This window comes from Emys orbicularis, chromosome 8 (genome assembly GCF_028017835.1).
Source record: "Emys orbicularis isolate rEmyOrb1 chromosome 8, rEmyOrb1.hap1, whole genome shotgun sequence".
Taxonomy (NCBI): Eukaryota; Metazoa; Chordata; order Testudines; family Emydidae; genus Emys; species Emys orbicularis.
The window spans coordinates 35464830-35488529 of NC_088690.1; the positions used below are offsets into that span (position 1 = coordinate 35464830).

Sequence of the window (23700 nt, forward strand, 5' to 3'; positions counted from 1 at the left end):
AAAGCATTAAGACAGCAGGCTGTTGTCAAAAGAAAAATGTATTAAGAGACATTTCTTTTCGCTTGCAAGATATAGCCTTTCGATTTGATAATTCCTCTGGTTTGAACAATGACTGAATACCGGAGAAGCCACAAGGGAGTCCATTCATGTGCTCGACTGTTCCGGATACTTTCCTGAAGAGCTTCTTGGAAACTTGCCTCACAAAGCAGTTCTAAAATTAGAAACAGATATTTACATTTTAACCAAACAAAAATGTAAATAATTCCTTTAACTGCAATTAGTGAGAGGTGATCTTTTTATTTAAAATGTGTTAACTCAATAAGCAATGTGACAGCATGAAGTATATGGTCACATTTCTGGATAGATATAGATACACACACACGCACCTGAAGTTTCACGAGGCACAAACTCAAAAGTTAAAGAATTTAGGGTTAAGAAGCTCAGGTAACCTGGCTGACACCTGACCCAAAGGACCAATAAGGGGACAAGATACTTTCAAATGGGGGGGGGGGGGGAGAGAGAGAGGCTTTTGTTTGCGTGCTCTTTGTTTTTGGGTGTGTTCACTCTTGGGACTAAGAGGGACCGGACATCAATCCATGTTCTCCAAATCTTTCTGCACAAGTCTCTCATATTTCGAACTTGTAAGTAACAGCCAGGCAAGGCGTGTTAGTTTTATCTTTGTTTTCTCAACTTGTAAATATTCCTTTTGCTAGAGGGTTTACCTCTGTTTGCTGTAACTTTGAACCTAAGGCTAGAGGGGGTTCCTCTGGGTTCTTTGAATCTGATTGCCCTGTAAAGTTATTTTCCATCCTGATTTTACAGAGACGAATTTTACTTTTTCTTTTAATAAAATTCTTCTTTTAAGAACCTGATTGATTTTTCATTGTTTTAAGATCCAAGGGTTTGGATCTGTGTTCACCAGGACTATTGGTGAAGGGATTACCAAGCCTTCCCAGGGAAAGGGGTGTAGGAGCTTGGGGGGAATCTTTCTCAAGCCTACCCAGCAAAAGGGGTGTAAGGGCTTGGGGGGATATTTTGGGGGAAGAGGAACTCCAAGTGGTCCTTTCCCTGTTTCTTGTTAAAGCACTTGGTGGTGGCAGAGTATTAAAATTTAACCTAAGCTGGTAGAAATAAGCTTAGGGGGTCTTTAATGCGGGTCCCCACATCTGTACCCTAAAGTTCAGAGTGGGGAGGGAACCTTGACAGGAACAAATCCCACAAACCCCATCCTGCCTCCCCTCTCATGATAGTTATTGGTGTGTATTAATGAATTTTCAATTTGTTTTGGTCTGCAGGTTGCAGTTGGAGTTTCAGAGGATACTGTGGTTCCAGCCAGCAATTTCCAAGGGTCACCTGGACTACAGCAACTTTGCCGATATGTGTTTCATCCCTGATGAAAGATTGGTGGACCTGGAAATACGTCATGGGCATCCTGCTGCCTTTTGAAGTCATATTCAGTTTGTTGACATAGCCTCTTTAAGGACTTATGTGGTACGGTTTGTTGACAAATCAGCATGAGTTTTACTTGGTTTAGTAATGAGTCATTTATTTTACAGTATCACAATTCTGGGTGCTAGCTTCTGGCAGCAGAGGTGTTAACTCCCTCCTTTTCAGTAGAGTAGATACTGGTTTGGTGGCCTTGGTTTAAGCAGGCTGCTAAACCCTAGTACTGTGATGCTTGGAATTTGAGCATCAACAAGGGGAAGGCAGGTAATAGAGAGAGCATTGATGGTGCTGACCATTTTCACTGTTCCCAGGCCAGACTGCCTCAAGAGCTTACTCTAGTATGGAATTAATAAATTTGCGGCCTCTTGCCCAAAAATTCAAGATATCTGTATTTGTCCTTACTGGTTCCTGCCATTCACAAATTTGCTTAAATAATTAAAACATATTTCTTTCAGCAGCAGAGGATGCCCAGGAGCTAAAGCATAGACCAAATGTAGCCCAGGTAGCTATAATTTTTCAACTCAGGCTCTGAATAAGAAGATGGGAAATTCCTTAAATAGTGGTGGAAACTATACCCTTTCTCCACCATCCTCCACATGTTGAACTTGCTACCTCTGCAAGTCCAACCTGCACCTGCATGAAAGCCAAGCTATTTGCAAAAACAGGTTCCCTTGCAAGGCAACAAAAGAGAGCTGAAGATTTGTATTTTATAGTTTACATAAGCAATCAAACAAATTTAGAAGCGCAAGTATTAATTATTACTATTTAAAAATTAACTAATGAATAGCATCTTATGCTGGCATATCCATTGCTCAAAATGTACTGATACTTGTAAATGGCCAGGCAGTTTCTGAATTCCACTACAAAGTCTCATTCACTCCCAAATCAAGCTTCATCCAGGTACAGTATAAAGTAATTTAGATCATATTTAATAAGACCTTAAAGTTTCATTCTACTAGACACATTTTTGTTAGCAAGATTCACCAGGTAATTAAACACACAAATAAGTACCTTACTAGAAAAAAATTGATCTCCACTACACTTTTGCCTACAGCCATTTTAGTTAAACTGAGGAAGTGAAACAAAATATCTTGTCCAAGTTATTTTAGTTTACAGTTCCAGCAATGCATTTGTTTAGATGCGAATAGGCTGAATCAGATTAGTCCAGATTCAAGAAGAACCAATTTAATATTTTAAGAAGATTATTTTATAACAGCATTCTGAGGAGATGGCACCACAGGAGGATTTTGGAACCCAGAAGAGAAACTGTGTGATTCTACTATAATGTAGTAATTAAGTCACCATGTCATCACAGATATAAAAAAAACCACTGACAAACTTTACATTACATTACAGGTTAAACAGGGCTCTCTCATCCTCTACCTTCAAACATACTATTTCAGGTTAACCAGGGGTATGTTGCTACAAAGGCTTTTTCATTGCCAGCTTCTGTGTGACGCTCTTCCATGTCTTTCATTGTTCTGAAGGGTACAGAATGACACTTGAGAGACTACATGCTTTGCTGGAATTAATAAACCATAAATTTTAAACATGGTACAGTACACAATACTTTTAGATAAGACATCCCTTCCCACTGCTTTATTGTTTTCCTATTACAATATCCCAGAAGTCCTGTTGTAGGATTGCTTTTTTTTTTTTCTTAAGGCAAGCACATAAGAACTTGAAGTCAATAAATGATATAGAGGTATACATCTGAATCCAATGCACAGGGCTTTAAAGGTTAAAAAAAATTGCACTCAAATTGCTGTTAATTTTGTCAAGTAAGTTCAACTACAGCCTTACCTTTTGGATCGTTATGAGTCAACAGCTGGATGTCAAATTGTTTTGCAAATGCTGTGAGGTCAGGTGGCATCACACAACAGGAAGCTAAATTTACCTGGTTACTATGTGGTTTCACCTGAAAGAGAGATAGAGAGATCCTTCAGATGGAAAGTCACATTAATAGGTTTCTTCTACTTTAGACATGTATAAGCATCCTTTACTGTTGAATAAAATCTGCTCTGTATGGTTATTTTGAGCATTTTGACTTGAACCTTGTTTTAGACTCCAAAAAACTGTGAACAGAGCACAAGCCTGATCCTGCAAGATGCTGTCAAGCACACAAGTCCTATTGGCTGTAGTGACTGAACTCATCTCCTTGCAACATAGGAGTGATGACAGGGTCTCACTTCAGTAGACTATGCATAATGAATAATGTTTGGCTTCTTGTCTATTGTGGTCATTAATATCAGCAGCTCTTTGTTTCAGTAAAACAGGATGCTAGTTCTAAAAGAAAAACACTAGACTACAAATAATGCAATACATAATTAATTTTCATTCTTCTTGTGGATAGAAATTTGCAGCGGTCCACACACCTAACTAGGGGCCAAATCCAAAACCCACTGAAGTGAAAGGGATTTTTCTCCAGTGAATTCAATGACTTCGGATCGGGCTCTCACAAACAAAGAGTACACACATTCATCATGTCAGAACATTAGTGGCCAATACTGGCCAGAGTAAGATTTTCCCCCCCTCCGCTTTACTTAAGTAGGACAGCAAAAACAGTACAAATCAAGACTCTTCTCTTATCAAGACCCATAAGGATACATAGTTATGAATTTATATCACTTTTACAGAGCTTGGAGGATTCTGAATAAACAAACAGTTAACATACACTAATAGTAATATGATTAGAATGTAATCAGCTCAATAACAAGCACATGGCACAGATAAATGGAGAATTGCACAATTTGAATGTTATGGAAGTGACACATTCAGTCTCTGGGAGAAGGTCAGTTACATTCCACAAAGAACAGTTCCCATTGTTTAATCCATGTGCAGAAGGACACATAATTTGCCTAGCCTTTACAGTTAAGCTTGGTATTCTAATGATATCTTCCTGAAAGGAACTGTATCCAAATAGAGGCTAAAAAATGTAAAAAGATTCAGGTAATATTCCTGGGGGAATTCTGTGCCACTGCGCACGTGCAGAATTCACGTCCCCTGCAGATTTCTTTACTTCCCCACAGAAAAATGCCTTCTGACAGGAAAGCAAAGGGAAGCTGCAAAAGCGGTCACATGCCCCTCTCTAGCAGCACAGGGACACCATTTTGGGTTCCTAGAGCAGCTGGCAAAAAGGTAAATCACTGCGGGGGGGGGGGGGGGGGGGAAGAGAAGGTGAGGCAGCTGGGGACTTCCCGTCCAGTGGCTCCTACCCTGCTAGCAGCTCAGCTGCCAGTCTCTGCTGGGCTGGGCAGGACGGGACTATCCTCTTCTTCTTCCTCTGCAAGGCTGAGTCAGACCAACCCCCAAAAACCTCCCCCAGCTGCAGGAAGCGCCACCCACCCTATCTCCGCTATCTGTCCCCATCACTCCTCTACCACAGGGTAAGGGGTCACTGTACAGGGAGCTGCTCCCCCGTCTACCCAACCCCCATGCATCCAGACCACCCCATACCCAGATTCTTCTGCCAAGCCTCACCCTTCCACACCCTGAACCACCCACTGAGCCCCCTGTACCTGAACCCCCACCTCACTGAGCCTCACCCCTGCATCCAGCCCCCCCCCAAATCACCTCCCACTGCACCCCACCCCCCATGCATCCGGAACCCCCCTGCACCTGGACCCTCCCTGAGCCCCACCCCTGCACCCAGACCATCCCCTGTTGAGCCCCCCACACCTATATCCCCATCCCCTGGACTTGGACCACCCTGATGAGCCCCCCTGAACCTGATCCCCACCCCACTGAGCCCCAACCAGGTGCACCCGGACCTCCACCCCACAAAGCCCCACTGCCCCAGCACTCGGACCCCCGCTGAGCCTCTCACACCCAGACCCCCCCACTGAACCCCATCCCCCTTCATGCAGACCCCCCCCCCCCCACTGAAGCCCACACACCTTCACCTGGATTGCCCTGCAGAGTCCCATTCCCCCGGCGTGCAGAACCCCCAACAAGCCCCTGTGCATCCAGATCCCCCCGCATCCAGACCCCCTACCAAGCTGCCCGCAGCCAGATTGCCCCACACAGAACCCTCTCATCACACATTTGGATCCTCCCCCACTCGGATCCAGCCAGGCCGAGCCTGCTTGCCCCACACCTGGATCGGGGGCCAGGGCTGGGCATGCGTGTGAAACACTGTCCCTCTGACTTGCCATCTTGGTAAACCTGGCATGGAGGGGCAGGGCCCCGGGGTGTTTCTGGGGCAGGCCTGGTCCTTGTGCTGTCAGGGTTGGGTGCAGCCTCACCGCTGAGTCCATGTTCGGGGGGAGGGGAGGGGGAAAGAAGAGAGGGGGGCTTCAGGGTGATCTCCCACCTCCGTGCTCCCCACTGCCATGCTGGAGCCTCCACATTTATTTATTGACCAATAAAATATGCAGAATTTTAAAATATTGTGTGCAGAATTTTTATTTTTTTGGTGCCGAATTCCCTCAGGAGTAAGGGGATTTCTTTTTTAAAAATTGGATTAAAATTGAAGAGTTTTAGTTAAAAAAATAGCACTATTTATACTTATAATTTGTAATCGATTACAAGAATCTTCAAAACTCATCCTTTGCTTTCCAATATACCTTTGAGAAACACAGATTAGTGTAATCAATATTTTAATTTTAAAATGAAAGTCTTATTTTTCAAGCTGGATATGTGGCATACCAAGAAAACAATAGTAAATACCATGCCTCAGAGTTACTATGGTTGAATAGTCTGTCCTTACCTGTGACCACAGGTACAGTTGCTCTAACTGTGTTTTATCTAGATCAGAGGTACCTATGGCAACAATCTTTTCGTGTTGAACTAAGTTCTCAAGTTCTCCCCAGTAAGGCTTTAAATACTCCAAAGAAAGATTAATTCCATCTTCAATAGGAGGTGGAGCAATGATCACAGAATCTAAGTGGGCAACCCCCAGGGCAGAACATGCTGAGGGAAAAAAAAAAAGAGAGAGAGAGAGAGAGAATTCACGCTGAGATAAGAAGATAAACAGTAAGCACGACAGATATCTTTCAAAAACATGAGCCTATACTCAGCTTTACGCCACTTTCATTTCTGAATCACCATTTTAGAGCCTCAAAGAATCTTTGTACCCAAGGACAGTAACTGAATGTCTATATCTAGCTAAGAATCAAATATGGAGCTAAAAACTGAATTTCAGATACAATCTTGTGGTGAAAAATGACTTCTTGAACAGAGTCTGTATCTCTCTATTCCTTTTTCAATATTAACATCTTTGATTTTACATCAAGATTGGCTGATTTATATCATCCTTATTACTGGTTGCACTTTTGACCTCTTGTTCTAGTCTATGACCCTCCCCCTCCACAGTTGCCAAACACTGGTAAAGGACCATGAAGAAACACTCAAAAGGGCTATTCACATGCCACTGTGACTGAGGAGTTAATTGAAAACCAATACTGAACAGAATGGATCTGGACTTAACATGATTGTGATTAAAAGTAAGATTGTGGCAAAGTTTGGGACATCATATACACAGGAGAACTTTGTAAAGGTTATCCAAGTTATGGGAGGCTTCTGGGATAAACATGAATGAAATTAAATCAACTTAAACTGGCAGGCCACCCTCGCATCTCCCTGAATTATCTGTTAAGTGCATATCTGAAAGCTTAATAAATTACATAGTGAATTGAAGCATAAAGGTAAATCTCATTTTCCTTTTGTTGCTAACAAACTCATGGTCATCTGGCATGCTATCCGCGTACGTCTACACTATGAGCTATGGGTGTGATTCTCAGCTCATGTAGACATACTTACGCTAGCTCCCATCGAACACACACTAAAAATAGTAGCGTAGTAGCATGGGCAGCAGCATGGCTAGCCATGCCAAGTACAAACCTGCTTGAACCCAGGGGTATGTACTTGGCACATATAGCTTGTGACAATCCTCATTGCTGCCCGTGCTTTGCAGTTACACTTCTGTTTTTACTCTGTTATCTCGAAGAGAGCTAGCACAAGCATGTCTACATGAGTTGGGAATCACACCCCTAACTCAGTGTAGATGTACCCTCAAAGTGATCTCTTTCCACCCTCTGCTGACTTACCCAAATTAAGATAAATTTGGAAGAGGACAAGGTCCAACAAGAAAGGTGTAATTTGAATTAGATTCATTATGTACATTATTCTGGTTTACTTTGTACATTAGCAGAGCAGAATCTGTCAATAGTTGAACTATAAAAATAAAACTATATTAAAACTGAAAGTGACTTTGAAATCTTGTTTACATAAGTGACTAGAAGGGGCAACTGAAAAGGATACTATAATGGAATTAGAATATCTGTTCTTTACTCAATCCATTTCTGATTTGTAATTTTCATCTATACCTGGTCTCCAACCCCTTTAATGGTTTTCTATGAAACGCTATTTGACAGTCATTAGTCAGATTTTGATGCCTTTGGAAAAAAAGTGTACAGTAACTCCGCACTTAACGTTGTAGTTATGTTCCTGAAAAATGTGACTTTAAGCGAAATGATGTTAAGCGAATCCAATTTCCCTATAAGAATTAATGTAAATGAGGGGGTTAGATTCCAGGGAAATTTTTTTCACCAGACAAAAGACACACACACTATATATATATATATATATATATATATATATATATATATATATATATATATATATATATATATATATATATATATATATATATATATATATATATATATATAAACACACAGACACAGACACACAGTATAAGTTTGAAACAAACAATTTAATACTGGTACACAGTGATGATGATTGTGAAGCTTGGTTGAGGTGGAGGAGTCAGAGGGTAGGATATTTCCCTTACTGCTAAAAGATGGACTCGCAGTTGGCTGAGCCTTCAAGGGTTAACTCTCTCTCTACACAAGGCAGCAGGAATGGAGGGAGATATGCGCATTTCCCTTCAGTACACTGCCTTGTTAATTAGATCAGCTTGCTGAGACAGCAGCTGCTGCAAGCTCCCTCCCTCCTCATGTGTCCCCCCTGCTCTATGGAAGATTGGATAAGCGGGGTGCAGGAGGAGGGAGGGGGACACCCTTCCTTCCCTCCCCCCCGCACAGCAAGCAGGAGTCTCGGGGAGCAGCTCCAAGTCAGAGGGCAGAAGCAGCACATGGCAGTGGGGGGAGGGACACAACTGAACTGCAGGCAGCTGCTGCACAGGGAACTTAGGGGAGCGGGGAGCTGATAGGGGGCTGCCGGTCCACCCTTGTTCCAAGCCCCCACCAGCTGCTCTTCCTGCAAGCAGTAGACAAAGCAGGTGGCTGCCAAACAATGTTAGAAGGGAGCATTACACAACTTTAAACGAGCATGTTCCCTAATTGATCAGCAACGTAACAACGAAACAACATTAACCGGGACGACTTTAAGTGAGGAGTTACTGTATATATCAATTTAATTTTCCTTATTGGGATACTAGGGATATCTTCAGGGAATTTAAAAGTGCTAAAGTTAAATTAAGAGATTTACCATCTGTAAGATGTCTACCCTTAAAAATCAAAATGCTTTTATAAGTGATTCCAGGATTTTCACACACATTTGTCAAACAAATTTTAAGCATCAAAAGACAAGAGAACTAGACATTTTCTGACCCTCAGGAATCCTTCAAACCCAATGAACTTTCAAGGTGGTAAAAAAGTCAGTGTTCTTGCTTACTTCCTTTAAGAATTTGCGGTACATGCTTAGCTCCTCTTTGGACAAACAAAACTTCAGACAGATGCTGTCAATATAAGACCTTTTATTAGCATTATATTCTAGGGTTGCCATACATCCGTATTTTCCCAGGCATGTCTGGCTTTTTAGTTCTTAAATTGCCGTCCGGGAGGAATTTTTAAATATCTAAAAACATCCGGGAAAATACGGATGTATGGTAACCCTAGATGGGAGCTGCTGGAGCCACGGAGCAGGGCTTGCAGGCGCCGGCAGCGTGCAGAGAGCCCTCCACACACACCCTGACCCGACCCTAAGAGCCAGAGGGACCTGTCGGGGGAGAGGTGGGGAGTCCCGGCGGTGCTTACCTGGGGCGGCAGGAGGGAGCCGGTGCAGCATGTGGAGACCCCCTCTGCCTCTGTGCCTAGGGCTGTCCACGCTGCAGGGTGAAGAGGCGAGCGGTGAAGAGGCAAGCGGTGAGGGAGCCAGCAGTGGGCGGGAGGGTGAGGAGGCGGGCGGCAAGCCAGCGGCAGGCGGGGGTGGGGGTGAAAAGGGCAGCGGCGGTTGAAGAGGCGAGTGAGCAAGTGGCGGGTGGGTGGGCGGGCGGGGTGACGAGGCAAGCGGCGAGCCAGCGGCAGGTGGGGGTTCTTGGGCCGGGCATGGGGACTTCTGGCAGGGGAGTGAGGACGTGAGTGGCAGGTGGGAGGAGGCGACCGGTGGGTGGGGGACTGAGGAGGGACGCAGCAAGCCAACGGTGGGCCAGGGGGTGAGGAGGGGTGCGGTGGCGGGGCTGAGTGGGGAGGGGGCGGGACCTGGGGCAGAGTGGGGGCAGAGCGTGGAAGGAGTGGGGGTGGACTGTGGGCGGGGCAGACACCCCCCGTAGAGTGTCCTCTTTTTTTGAATGTTCAAATATGGTAACCCTATATATTCGCTTTTAATAAAATAAATATTTTAAATTTGCTGTTGCAGCATTACTGTTACATTGCTGAAACAAGCATCATATAGAATATGAGACATCAATATTGCAGTTTCTATAGTGTTCAGAAGTAGGCAGGGAACAAATTAAAATTGGAAAACATTTACTGTTTCAACAATCACCTCAGCATCAGATAAGAGGACCAATTACACATCTTATGCCGAACAGTTTTTTTTTTTTTTTTTTTTTTTTTAATTAATCTGGTATAAGACAACTTTATTCCTGCAATTAGATCCACAGAGATGGGCTCTTGTACCTACCAGAACAAGGGGCTGTGCACACAGATCCAGTTGAAGTTTGGGGATCTAAGAGTCTATATTATATTTAATCCATTAATATGAACAGAACCAACATATAAATTAGAACTTAATTTAGTAATTTTGGCCATTTTACTTTTAAGAGTATTACAACTGCTGGAGAAATTGCAGAATAAATCAAGGCAAATGTAAAATTCCCCTCTTCAGCACAGAGGAAGACAACCTAAAACCCAAGTATTACAAATTGAAGAATTTTTGTAACAATCAGAAAGTAGAAAGCGTTGCACACAAGTTTCAGTTTTGCACTTACCCATATCAACTGCATCTCTGATTGAAGAAGAGTTTGATCCTGCGATGAACAGTTTTGCTGCACACCAAAGAAATGTGAGTTAATAACTAAAACCAGCTCCAGCTGTTAGAGAATATACAGTAAAATGCACAGAGCAGTTACATTTCCAGCTATGTACTAGCATTGTATCAATCCTACATTTTGGCAAGATCTAATAAAGAGTGCTTAGGACACATGCCAGCCTCTTAAGGAATTGAGAGATGTTTAAAAGTGGTGTTCTAAAAGGTGAAACAGAACTGTAGTTATTATGTTTTCGAGATATCTTCAGAAGTCTCTTAAGACCGGTTACCTAATAAGGGTAGTCTCTTGTACAGGTGAAACAGAGATGTAAGTGTTTTGGTACTTTAAGCAACAATCATAATGACAAGTTTGTTTTTAAAACAGTTAACCTCATAGAACCAACAGACCTCCCTCCCCAACTTACCGAGGCTCAAAATTTAACATCTCTCTCTATAGTTTGACCTTCCCCCCTCAAATTCATCATATTCCACTGGATAGATCATTAAAAAACAACAACGAGGAGTACTTGTGGCACCTTATAGACTTCATCCTGTTTATAGCCCACTTCAATTGATTTGTCTCGACCCTCCACTGGGTAAGGCAACTCCCATCTTTTCATGTACTGCTATATATATCTTCCTACTGTATTTTCCACTCCATGCATCTGATGAAGTGGGTTTAGCCTACGAAAGCTTATGCCCAAATAAATTTGTTAGTCTATAAGGTGCCACAACAACTCCTCGTTGTTTTTGCTGATACAGACTAACAGGACTACCATTCTGTAACCTGGATAGATTATAATAGAATTGTGCCTCCAGTGTTATTCCTTAATTACAGGATTTACTAGTCATTTTTTGGACAACCCTAGTGTTAAAGGAAAAAGGAGGCAAAGGTTTGCAAAAATGCATTTAAAATCTGCTTGGGGAAGGTGGAGTAATTAAAAGCTGTATAGAGTATCTAGACATGTTAATACAGGTCTTAACAGCAGACAAATTCTGACTCATCCTAAATAAAGATATGAAAGTTTGTACTGCTGTCATCTGGCTTATCAGGCACTGAAGGGTAACATTTATGGATATTCTGCTTTTAACAACAGCACATGGGTCCTTTCTATAACACTATCTGAAGATTTATCCTTGGACTGCCCATGAGGGTATCAATAGAAATATTTGGTGCACTCACACACTTTAAAAAAAAAAAAAGATACAGCCAGAACCTTGGGTCTAGCAAAGCTAGTTACAGAAGTCTTTATGCCACCCTTATACTCCCCAACAATTCTCAGAGATGCCAGGAGCCACTTCATCCCCAATGCAATGTACGGAAGCCTCAAAGCTTCCTTAAGAACTAGCTTATACAGTTTGAGCACCAATTTAACTAAATCCATTTAGAAACGGATTTAATTAAGTCAATGAAACTCACTGGTGTGGGCTCTCAAACTGGTCTAAGAGCGCCTTACTTTGATTTAGTGTAGGGCTTGTCTACACTACAAAAATTAGGTCGGCTTAATTTAGGTCAACCAACAACCACCGCGGTAATTCAATCAGCTGTTGGTGTCCACACAACCCTCCTTCTGCCGGTGGTGCACATCCTTACCAGGAGCACCTGCACCAACTGAAGTGGGGCATTGCAGTACACTGACAGCTGAGTGTGGGGTTCACAGCTGGAGCCCCCCACCTACCTTGAGGTGACAGCCAGCACTGTGAGCCTGGCTGAGGCTCAATTTCACAGCATGGAGCCTGCCAAAAGTGAAATTTACATTCTTGCCAATTTCATGGCTGCCTCAGATCAAAGCAGCAAGGGCTCACAGCCAGAGCCCTGAAATTAACAAGAATGTCAATTTCATTGCTGATAGGCTTCCTGCTTTGAAATTGATCCCCAGGCTGGGCTCACAGCTCAAGCTATCAGTCTGGGGTGGGGATCCAGCTGAGAATCTGGCACTGGGCTGTTAGCTGAGGGAGGGGCAGCTGTGAGCCTGGTACCAGGCTCAATTTCACAACAGAGAGCCTACCAGCAGTGAAATTAGCATTCTTGTCAATTTCAGGGCTCCAGCTGTGAGTCTCTCCCCCCTCCCAGAGTAGAGAGAATAGCAGCCATGAAACTGACAAGAATGACAGCCAACCCCCGATGTGAGTGACAGCAGCCTCAACAGGGACACTGCGTCACCCTAACTATATCCACATAAACACTACATCTCTTGTGGAGGTGAAGTTATGATGTCAGTGTAGCAGGCCACTTACTTCAGCAGAAGCAGCATTCTAGCGTAGACACTGATATAATTAGGTAGACATAAGCTGCCTTATGTCGCCCTAACTCTGTAGGGTAGACCAAGCCTCAGTTTTGTTAAAAACTAAGAGTATGTCTACATATAAACCTCTTCAGCTCCTCAGTGAAGACATTACCTACCCCACCTGGGTGGGGGAAGGTGGAGGTCTCCCATCAGAGTAGGTACTCCACCACCCCAAGAGACAGAATTCTCCCATCGACCTAGCACTGTCTGCACTGCATCATTTCACACCCCTGAGCAACAGAGTCATACCAACCTAACTTTCTAGTACAGACCAGACCTAAGGATTTAGTTCAACTGCTGCTCAAGCTACATGTACACCAGCCCCTTGCAGCAACAGACCCAAAGACTGTTCCAGCAGCTAAGGATTGCTGGAGCAGTGCTATCCCACATACCCTACATCAATTTAGTTACATGAATGCAAATCTCACCAGGCTAAGAGTGTTTATCAGGAGGATTCACCCATTAACTAAATCCATTTCTAAACCAATTTTGTTAAATCAATACAATTTGCCCAAGTAGACATGACCTGCCTGAGACAGAGAAATCAAATGACTTGACCAAAGTGAGTCAAAAAGATGGGAACGGAATTCTAGTATTTTGAATCTCACTGTATATCTACATGGGGATAAAAAGCCCTGGAGCATGGCTGCAGCTGGCCTGGGTCACTTGCAGGGCTTGAGCTCAGGGGACTAAAAATTGCTGTGTAGATGTTGGGCGGGAGCCCAAGCTTTCAGATCCTCCACCCTCTCAGGGACCCTGAGCTTAGGCTCCAGTCCGAGCCTGAACCTCTACACAGCAATTTTTCAGACCCAGAACCCAAGCTCCACAAGCCCAAGTCAGCTGACCTGGGCCACCCATTGTTTTTTTTATCCTGTGCAAACATACTCTCAATCATGTTTGAACAGTAGGGCACATGATGTCTCATCAGGTTACTCAGTATGTCCTTTTCCAGAATTTTTTTTCCTCTCTCATTTCCACTCTCCTCTTTTCCTCCTCGTCCCATCCCAGAAACACTCTTCTCTATTTAATTAATATTCATGAAGAAACTTAAGACACAAGCCCTGCTCCCACTGAACAGATCCTGCTATAAAACCCAAGTAAACAAATAGCCAGAGCAAAGCTATTTAGTTCTTTTAAGTTCCCTAAATTTAAAGTATATTCTGCAAAGCAAGAGTACATTTTTTCATTCCTTACCTGACACTTTCAATTCTTCCCTTTCTTCAGGATTTATCTTTTCCATTGCCTGATCTACATTACATTCCAGGACATCTGGCATTTCCTGCAGTAAATACATAACATTTAGGAGCCGTTTGTCAATATTAGGAAGTTAATAATCCTCTGAAGAATGCGTTAACTGTTACAACAAAAGCCTTATACCAGGATCAAAAAAAAAAAAAAAAAAAAAAAAAATCAGCATAAAATACAATAAAGTAAGTAACTTAGTGCTTCCACACTTTAGAGGGGCCCAGCCTACTCCAACGCCAGAGCAGAGAAGGAGTGGGTAACAGGTAAGAGAAAGGCCACATCTACAGTACATGCACTCCAGCAACACTGCTACAGCACTGCGGCTGTTCTGTTGTAGCACCTTAATGTAGATGTTTTCTATAGCAACTGAATGGGGTTTTTTTTTCCAGTGGTTTTCAACCTGCGGCCCAATCAGCACACAGCTGCAGCTCATGTGACATCCTCAGGGCCATACAGGTAGTATTGGATGCATCCCACTATGGTAAATTGGTTGAGAACCACTGTTTTTTCCATTGCTATAGGTAATCCACCTCTCTGAGTGGTGGTAGCTAAGTTGACAGAAGAAATCTTCCATCAGCACAGCCACATCTGCCCTGGGGGTTGGGTTCCATAGCTGGGTCGACCTAATTTAAATGTAGACCAAGCCAGAGTTACATGACAAGGTCTGTCTCTGCCCTCAAATACAGACGTACTTTTGAGGCTGTTAGTAAAGTAGTATATGGCTTCTTGAAAGCCATCCATGTTCTTTCAGCTCCCACAGGGGTCTTTAATATGAAGCTAACCATAGGAGAAGCTCACACATACAGGGCTGCAGGCTCAAGCAGCAGCCAACTGGCCAAGATTCTCTTCTCTCCTCCCATAACGCTGAGCTAAGCTACAAGAACATGTCTAACTGGGCTCATCAGGAGGACATTATCCCTCCACCTACCATGCCGCTATCCTCAAGTCAAGGGAGAGGGAGCCAAGAGCAAAATCCCCAGAACAAAAATTAGAAATAAAATATTTTGGAAGCCCTACGTATGGTTCCACAGTTAAGGTTTAGCTGAGCTTTGAACTTAAAGCAACAAATGCAACATATCCCCCGCAATTTACAGAACTTACTTGGAACATGAAGTTTCTGAGAATTCACTAGTAAATTAATTATTTTATTACTTAAAATTAAAATTAACTTTAACTTAAAAATAAATCCTTTAAAACAACTGTGCACCAGGTGCTAGACCATGTTTTGGGAAACAAAATACTGGGAAACTTTCCATACAGTTAAAACTTACTGAAACTTAATATATCAACTACATTTGAAGAAAGGAAGAGGGGGATTAGTTTTTTTTCCTCCAGTTATACTTCATAACTGAAAGTTTCTCCTTTAGCACAGGATGAATAATGTTCTTCTGGAGAATTCGACAAACTGCTCTCTTTCAAAATGGCTGCCATTTTTCATTGTTCTAAATGGGACTGACACCAAAGCTGCTCTCAGTTGATGGCCATTTTGATAAAGCCATCTCTCTCTCTCGCATCATTCTCAATGGGACAGAGTTTCACTGCCTCCTGACAGTACAGGCCACTAACACAAGGACAGCTTGGCTCTACTCTCATTAAGAGCAATGGGAAATGACAGCTATTTTGAGAGAGAGAGGAACTCTTCGCGAGCTTTGATGAACTAGACAATTTCATGACCTAGCCTCTGATGAGACTGACACCTTCAGTTATGAAAAATGACAAAAATATAATTAACCATAAATATTTATTTTCAATTCAATTAATTGTTCCACATCTACTCGAGAATGGGCAGGAGAAAGGGAAAACTAAGTGTGTGTACAAGGAAACATAGGAAGGTGCAAGACGGTATCATTAGCGAGAGAAGAGATTTTCTATCCCAAACTCAGAGTAATCTTTGTTAAAAAACTGCAGGGAACTTTTTAATTTTTTTATAAGTGTATCCTAACATGATTCATGGAGCAAAACAAAACAGGCATCATCATTTTACCTTTTTTATTTTTCCAAATTTTAGTAGGTGGGCTCTAATATTGAAATGTGACCATACAAAAAGCCACAGGAACTTCAATATCGTCAAGTGGTCAGGATCTTGGGTTCATGTGTTATCTGAAAGTTGGCAACTCAAACGAAAAGTGTCACTTCTGAATCAACAACACCACATCCTGTAGTATTCTAACATTTCACTTAGGCCTGGTCTACACTAACCCCCAAATTTGAACTAAGGTACGCAACTTCAGCTACGTGAATAACGTAGCTGAAGTCGACATACCTTAGTTCGAACTTACCGCGGTACAGACGCGGTCCACACGCGGCAGGCAGGCTCCCCGTCGACTCCGCGGTACTCCTCTCGCCGAGCTGGAGTACCGCAGTCGACGGCGAGCGCTTCCGGGATCGATTTATCGCGTCCAGACCAGACGCGATAAATCGAACCCGGAACTTCGATTGCCAGCCGTCGAACTACCGCGGTAGTGTAGACCTGGCCTTAGAGAGAACTCCCTTACAAATAGTGGCCAGGCCTAATTATTTAGTCTGCATGATCTTACAAAACAGATCTATAACTCAGAAACTCCACCATATTTGCATATACATGTGCTGCAATTCATTTTCAAGATGAGCTATACTATCTGAGATTTGCCCCAGTATGTAATGACAAATCTTGTTTATTAGCCAGGAATTTATGCTGATTAAGTCTTATTTCTGTTGAACAACATAGATTAAACTATCAAAAGCAATATTTGTCTTTCCAGTAACCTATTTAATTTCACAAGTATTGAACCAAGCTGTGACAATGGGAAAATATTTGATCAGTTAAATTCTGTTTGCAAAGAAACTGTAGACCCCTCACCTGGTTTAGATCGAGGCTGATCTTTGAGCTCCATTCATTCAGCGTTTTTTGAATGCAGTCGCGTAGCTATAAAATAACATTTCATTATATTATTAATTCATTTTTAAGAGTTATGCCACAATTGCACAGGCAAAACAGGGTTTATATGAACTTTATATGAAAGTTACAGGAGCTGACTGAGAGAAAAGAGCCAAGGATGCTATCCACAAAGGCACAGAAAAGATTTTTACTTCAAAGTTCTATTTGTTGCTTGTACAAATTAGTTCGGTTCTGCTTATATATCCTATTCTCACTCCTCTTTTACCAAGAGTTGGTCAGTAGTGGAGGGTACTGCACTTCATAAACTTCTCAGGTCAGTACTGCCTTCACCTAAAAGCACTCCTGAAATCTCAAACTTTCAGCAAAGAAAGAGCATCTTCCTCTAAGACAATAAAAATCTTGTGTAAGGTAACAATTTAATCAGACATTAGAAGAGCATTATATCTTAACACTGGAATCAGAGCTTCAAGAACAGTCATAAACCATTCATTAGGTGTCCATCTCCTTAAAGGAAGTGTCTTCTTCCTCTCTTCTAGCGTTTACTAACTGCATTTTTTTATTTTTTTTTTGTACTGCCAGTGCCCCCAGATCATCTATCACCAAAGAGACTAGAATTAGGATCCTACCTTTCAGTAACACTTTCCCTGAGGTCACAGATGCAGAATTGAACTTACTAGGATTGTGATCATACAACTACACGGATCATATTATATCATTACTACACATTATTTTATACTGCAGGCTTTGCTTTAGTAAACACATTACTAAACAAGAATGTTCTATGGGGCCAGTTATTCTGTGGAGAGCTGGAAAGACAGTAATCAGACATATACAGTACACAACTGATTTGTAAGCCATTGCCCTATTTTTCTTTTTAGGTTATTTTTAAATCTGTATGGATACTCATACATTTACTACCATTCTATGAACAATTTGCTTTCTGTCTCCCAGGACAACTTACTCAAACACAAAGGGTCCAATCTTACCAACAGTTGCATGCTTGAATAGCCAGGTTGTAAGAAAAAAGGCCTACATTAGATTTGGATGAATGATGGTTTTAAATTGAGTTGGGATATTAGCATGAGCAATAGGCCTAAAGCATGTGACCAAATAGAAAGCCATCATGAGAAAGAGTTGTGGTGTTAAACTTGTAGTAACCCTTCTAAATACCAGTGTTAACGTATTTAAGGTTTGGGCTGAAGTAACAGAAATAAAATAATGGTTGACTGGGTACCAGGTGCAATAATTGGTTTCATGTATTATAAAACACTGCTTCATCTGACCTTAGTTAAGGTCCAATAATTGGCAATGACTTCACTTGTTTATTGAAGGGTATAAAAAAGTAAACTCTTAAAGGGTTCATTGCAGAAGCGGATTTACAGTGAAACACAGGGTGCCCTGGCACGGGGCCCCCCAATGACGGGGCCCTAGGGCCAGGCAGCTGCGGGGGCAGAAGCTTGGTCCTGCCGGCTCCTGGGGCTCCTGCTGCAGGCTCCGCCCCCAACAGCAGCCAAGCTCCCCTGCCTCTTTCCACCCCTCCCCCCCCAGCGCCTCCCCCACCGCCAAACAGCTGTTTGCCGGCACTCAGGTCGCTCGGGGAGGGAAGGGGAGGAGTGGGGCCACAGCGTGCTCGGGAGAGGAGGCGGGAAGAGGCAGGGGTGGGGCCTTGGGGAAGGGGGTGGAATCGGGGCAGGACAGAGCAAAGGAGGGGCCCCTGCACTCACCCCCCCCCCCAGCTCCCTGCCTTGAGACACTCAGGGCAGGGGGCTGGGAGCACCCCCATGACCCCAGCCCACACCCCCAGTCCCCTGTCCTGACTCCTGCACCCCCCCCCACTCCCAGCCCCCTGCCCTCCCTGACACCTGCACCCCCGCCCCCACATTCCCACCTGCACCCCTTGCACCAAATGGGGGCTGCCCCAAGCAAGCGCTCCACACCCCAACCCTGAGCCCCCTCCCGCAACATAAGTCCTGGCCAGACCCCACACCCCAACGCTTTTTTACTTTTTTTTTTTTTTTTTTTTAAATCAAGCGCTCTTATCCAAAGCGCTTTACAATAGTTAACTAACGGTACAAACAATATTTGGAAAGATCATTAATATTTGGAAAGATCTTTACCGCGTTATATACGAATTCGTGTTATACCTGGTTGCTTTCTATTGGGGTAGAAATGTACCTGCTAATACCTGCCAGACAAAGTTGGAGCCAATCAATATGGATCTAAGAACCCCTGGGCTTAGCCTGTTTGTAAGTAATTTGATTAAATACTTGTAAGTGTTGTTACTGTTTGCATGTAGTAAATTGCTTATTATTTAGGCTGTTTAGGCATGTTTAGAGCAATTGTATAAATACCATTTGTTCTTTGGATTTAATAAAGGAATTTATGGTTAAATCAGTGTTGTGATAATACCCTGCATAAATAATAACTCCAACACCGGCCCCAAAAGTATAAGTGGGTATCCACAAATGTAAAAGTTTAATATAAGAGACAAGAATATTTGTGAATGTTAGAGTCTAAAGATTGTTTTATAACCATCTGAAATAGTAAAGAAAGGATAAAAATTCTGCACTAGGTAGACTGCACACAAGTCTCAATAGATAGGAATTAATGCCTCTGGGCGATTACAAAAGAGGTGAGGCTGCATTGAGACTGTTCGGGCACAACTCAGGGGAGTGACCCAGGATCCATTTCCTTCAGGCGAAGAAAACGTACTGCTGAAGGTGTACATTATAAATATTGCTCATTAACAACTCTTCCACCTTCTCACATCCACCAAATAAAATTGGGATTAAGAAAAAACATTTTCTTCAAGAAATATAGCGTGTTTTGTTTACTTTGGCCATCACTCAGGGCCATAGCAACAAAGAACGTGGCCCCCTCTGAACGGTGGCCCCCTCCGAACATATGTCCGGGTGGGGCCCCTTACAATGCAGAAACTGGAATGCGGTATTTATTTTGCCACTTTTAGGGGCCCCCTTCCTTGCGGGGCCCCCTCCGGTCGGAGGGTACGGAGGGCGCTCGCTATGCCTCTGCCATCACTTTTGTAAGCGGGTTCTTAAAGTTGGGCTCCTCAGGTCATAACTTGAGGCTCACATTTTGTAAAACCTGGGTCAAATTCTTATCTGAATCAATAAACACCTTAGAATATTAAAGTAGCATTGTTAAAATTTAACTTAATTTTCCACAGTTAATGTTGTTTGTTCATTTTTTGGATTTCAGTCACCTGGAACAGTTAATTCTTATAAACAAAAGTAAAAATATTTTCTCTCTCAGGAATTAATAGTAACCTTTATCTAACCACAGGTTATGTAAAATGTTGTTTATAAAAGCTAACTCTTCGGCTTAAGTTGACCCAATAGCAATGTTAGTTTACAACTTCAATGAACTGGGTCCCCTTTTTTGGTGTCAGTTCCGCATTACCTGGGCTTTATCCACAGACTAGGCACAACCAGGGCAGCAGCTACACAAACTCCCCCCGAGCTAATTTCTTTTCTGGAGGGCTCACTCCTGGAATGAGAAGATCATTTGATTTCTATGCTTATTCAGTTCTTAAGCTTTCTACTGAGACTGACAACAAGCATGCCATCTGTGATGCAGAAACTTGTCCACTAGGAATTGGTCTGAGACCTTGGACTCACTTCATCGAGGCCACTGAACAGGTGTCATACAGCAACAACTAAATTAGTCACTAACTTTAAAAATAAATGTTTCATAATCTCATTACCCACAGTCTGTGCCAGCCAATCACCCTTTTCAGCATTTATCCGTAAGTCTACTCCATTGTACCTCATCTTAATAGTTATGAAAAATAACACTTTAGATCAATTAAGGTGCCAATGCTGCTTTCATCCAACTATTCTAAAAATCACAATCCCTGTAGTTACTGAACAAGTCTCAAATTGCTAGATAGCTGCTACCACTACTATTTCTTGTGATAATGCTGAGATAATTTTAATGTATTTCATAATTTTAAAACCCATGGCACTATGAACACCACCTCTAAAGGGTGGCATTCCCACAGTAATCTAATGGGATTAGTTTGGTGCCAAATACATACTACCAAAGGTAATAGCCGTGGAGAGACATGGCATACAACAGCTTTAAAATAGTCTGAAGAGTGTTCAAAATTTTAACAAGTGTCATAAGCTTCTAGTCTTCGAAGAGCACAGCAATGATTGTAATATTAAGAGGAGTCTCAAGACTAAAACACACATCAAAGTTTCCTAAGAGCTATCATCATCATCATACTGTGCACTATTGCATCATGTTTCACTATGGCTCTTATTAGAAAAGTAACACCTTTCTTTCTTGAAACAGATATTAGAGCAAGGCTGGATACTCTTTGATCCAGATCAGTAAAGACCAGAGCTGTAATAGGATTCCATAGCACAATCATGAGGCACATCACAGGCAAGACCAGAACACAACATGGTGGCAAATTTTTTATAGTAGATGGATTGTCATGGAGTCACAGAGTTTGGTCTCCCAGCCTGAAACCAGTCTCCTGGGAGTGACGCTTTTAGTGTGCCAAACCCTAAGGACCCACACATTTCCACAGTAGCAGGCCCATGGCCTCTATGACTGAGCCTTCAGCACCAACACTCCCTGCAGTAAATCCTGCCAAGCCAAATTCCTGGGGGAGGCTTGTACTATGCCCCTTAGGGTGCAATGTTCTCAGTGAGTATTTGCTGCATTTTATGTACCATAAGCTAATATCCACAACAGACCAAATTCAAAACTAACCTAGGCAGCTACAGGTCCACTGAGGTTCACTCACTTATTCAGGAGTCTAGTGTCCTTGGTTGGTAAAGAGGAACCAAATCCTACTACTTTACTCAGGTAAGTACTCCTTCCTCCGTCAATAATCAGCTCCTGATGAGGTATGGGGTACTGGTACAAGAAAGGTAGCCGAATTTAGCCCTACCTTAGCAATTATTAGAGCTGTCCAGAGGGCAACAATTCCTTTCTGCAGCAACTGTTTCAGGTTTCAAAAATTCTGAAACCTTTGGAACATTTTCACCAAAGGGAGCTGTGCCTGGATGTCTGTTACCAGCTTGTAACCTAAGCACCTGGGATGGGGGAGACCCAGGTTCCAGTCCCTCCTCCAGCCTTAGCCAGGGTGATGTGGTATGAAGACTCTGCTCTGCATCAAGCAGAGCGGGGACTTGAGCCATCCGAGGCTAGAACCCCGATCCTAAAGCTACAGAAGGTGAGTCATCCCCCCTCCTCCCCGGAAGTGACTGCTCGCAGCAGCTCTACCCCAGTGACTGCCACCCACCTCAAATCCTAGTGGAGAGGGGTGGCAGCGGCTTCATACCCCAGTCACCTCCTCTCCGTGCGGGCGAGGGGGGCATTTCAAAGACACTTCCCCGCCCAGAGCCGCAGCTTGCGCCTGGCCGGCGACCAGGAGACTTTAGGCCGGCCGGGGGCAGCCTCTCACCTCCTCGCTGGGGGTGGACGGGCACTTCTTGCGCAGCCGGCCCCAGTTGAGCAGGTTGCCCGTCTGCAGGTTGAGGGTGGCCGCGTGGTCCAGGAGGATCCTGGCTCTGCCGCTGTCCGTCCCCATGGGAGCCCGCACTCCGCCCGCCTGTCGCCTTCGCTGGGGTCGGCAGGTTCTCGCTGGCGCCCGCGGCTCGACTCTAAGGACTCGGAGCCGGCAGCGACTGCTTGCGAGGGAGCGCCGGGGGGCTCCGGGCGGCCGGGGCAGGAGGAGCCGGCGGGGTGGGTGGGTGTGTGCTGGCGGCGGCTGGGGCGGGCTGCGATTGCCGCTGCCGGCGGCGGTCTCGGCTCTGCGCTCCGGAGGGCGATGACTAAGGAGAAAAAGTGCTTTGTAACCGCGGCTGGTCACATGGCGCTGGGACAATGGAGCGGGGCGGGGAGCAGGTGATACAGCCGCAGGGGAGGGAGTTCGAGCTGCTGCTGGACGGGAGCCGGGAGGCGGAGTCCGGGAGCGAGGGCAGGCTGGGGCCAGCTGCTCAGGCGCGGCCCTGCTGGCACCAGGAGAGCGAGCGAGAGGCAGAAGTAGCCTGCCGCCGGTAGGCCTTTGCGGTTAGTGCGCATGTCCGAAACATCCGAGCATGCGCATCCGCGCCATGAAACTTTTGCCCTCATCTGGGCTCTTGTGCCGCTGTCTAGCTGCGTGGGCAGCGCCCTCTGGCTACAGTCAGTGCCAGGGGGCTGAGCGCTCGCGCCCCGGGCGCCTTCCCAGCCGCGCGTGCTAAGGGATTGCTACTGCCAACTAATGTATTTAATCAGCATGTTTCTGGATAAACATCTCTGGATGGGTAAAAAACAGGGAGACCATGTTATGCCGTACACATTATTAGATAACAAGGAGTCTGGTGGCACCTTAAAGACTAACAGATTTATTTGGGCATAAGCTTTCGTGGGTAAAAACCTCACTTCTTCAGATGCATAGAAGAAGTGAGGTTTTTACCCACGAAAGCTTATGCCCAAATAAATCTGTTAGTCTTTAAGGTGCCACCAGACTCCTTGTTGTTTTTTTAGATACAGACTAACACGGCTACCCCCATACTTGACATTATTAGATAAAAAATAAAATATCCACTAACAGCATTTCACTCCAGAGGTGTCTGCAATTTAGCAGTGGATGAAAAGATCCCTGTATGT

At 43.8% G+C, this 23700-nt stretch overlaps 2 protein-coding genes across 3 annotated transcripts in view; one reads left to right on the plus strand and one right to left on the minus strand.

Annotated features, from left to right (window-relative positions):
* Positions 1-41: 41 nt before the first annotated feature.
* GCLM (glutamate-cysteine ligase modifier subunit) lies at positions 42-22636 on the minus strand. Of its 2 annotated transcripts, XM_065409059.1 has the most exons (7): positions 22511-22636; positions 17032-17097; positions 14142-14226; positions 10622-10678; positions 6155-6357; positions 3250-3364; positions 42-211 (listed from the first exon to the last, which is right to left on the minus strand). In XM_065409059.1, exons 1-7 carry the CDS (start codon positions 22634-22636, stop codon positions 42-44), a joined length of 822 nt encoding a protein of 273 aa, XP_065265131.1. The 2 variants fall into 2 exon arrangements, with proteins under 2 accessions (XP_065265131.1, XP_065265132.1); XM_065409060.1 differs by lacking the exon at positions 17032-17097.
* The window catches only part of LOC135882233 (very-long-chain enoyl-CoA reductase-like), a 61698-nt gene continuing 60142 nt past the window's right edge, over positions 22145-23700 (plus strand). The window contains exon 1 of the mRNA XM_065409058.1: positions 22145-22279. Coding sequence (XP_065265130.1) covers positions 22145-22279 — 135 coding nt within the window. The remainder of the gene's footprint in view (positions 22280-23700) is intronic.

Excerpts from the sequence above, each read along its gene's own strand:
- GCLM (XM_065409059.1), bottom strand. The coding sequence starts at position 22,636 with ATGGGGACGGACAGCGGCAGAGCCAGGATCCTCCTGGACCACGCGGCC. Across the intron at positions 10,679-14,141 it reads GGAAGAATTGAAAGTGTCAG|CAAAACTGTTCATCGCAGGA; the intron begins GTAAGGAATGAA and ends TTTGGTGTGCAG. Across the intron at positions 212-3,249 it reads GACTCATAACGATCCAAAAG|AACTGCTTTGTGAGGCAAGT; the intron begins GTAAGGCTGTAG and ends TTCTAATTTTAG.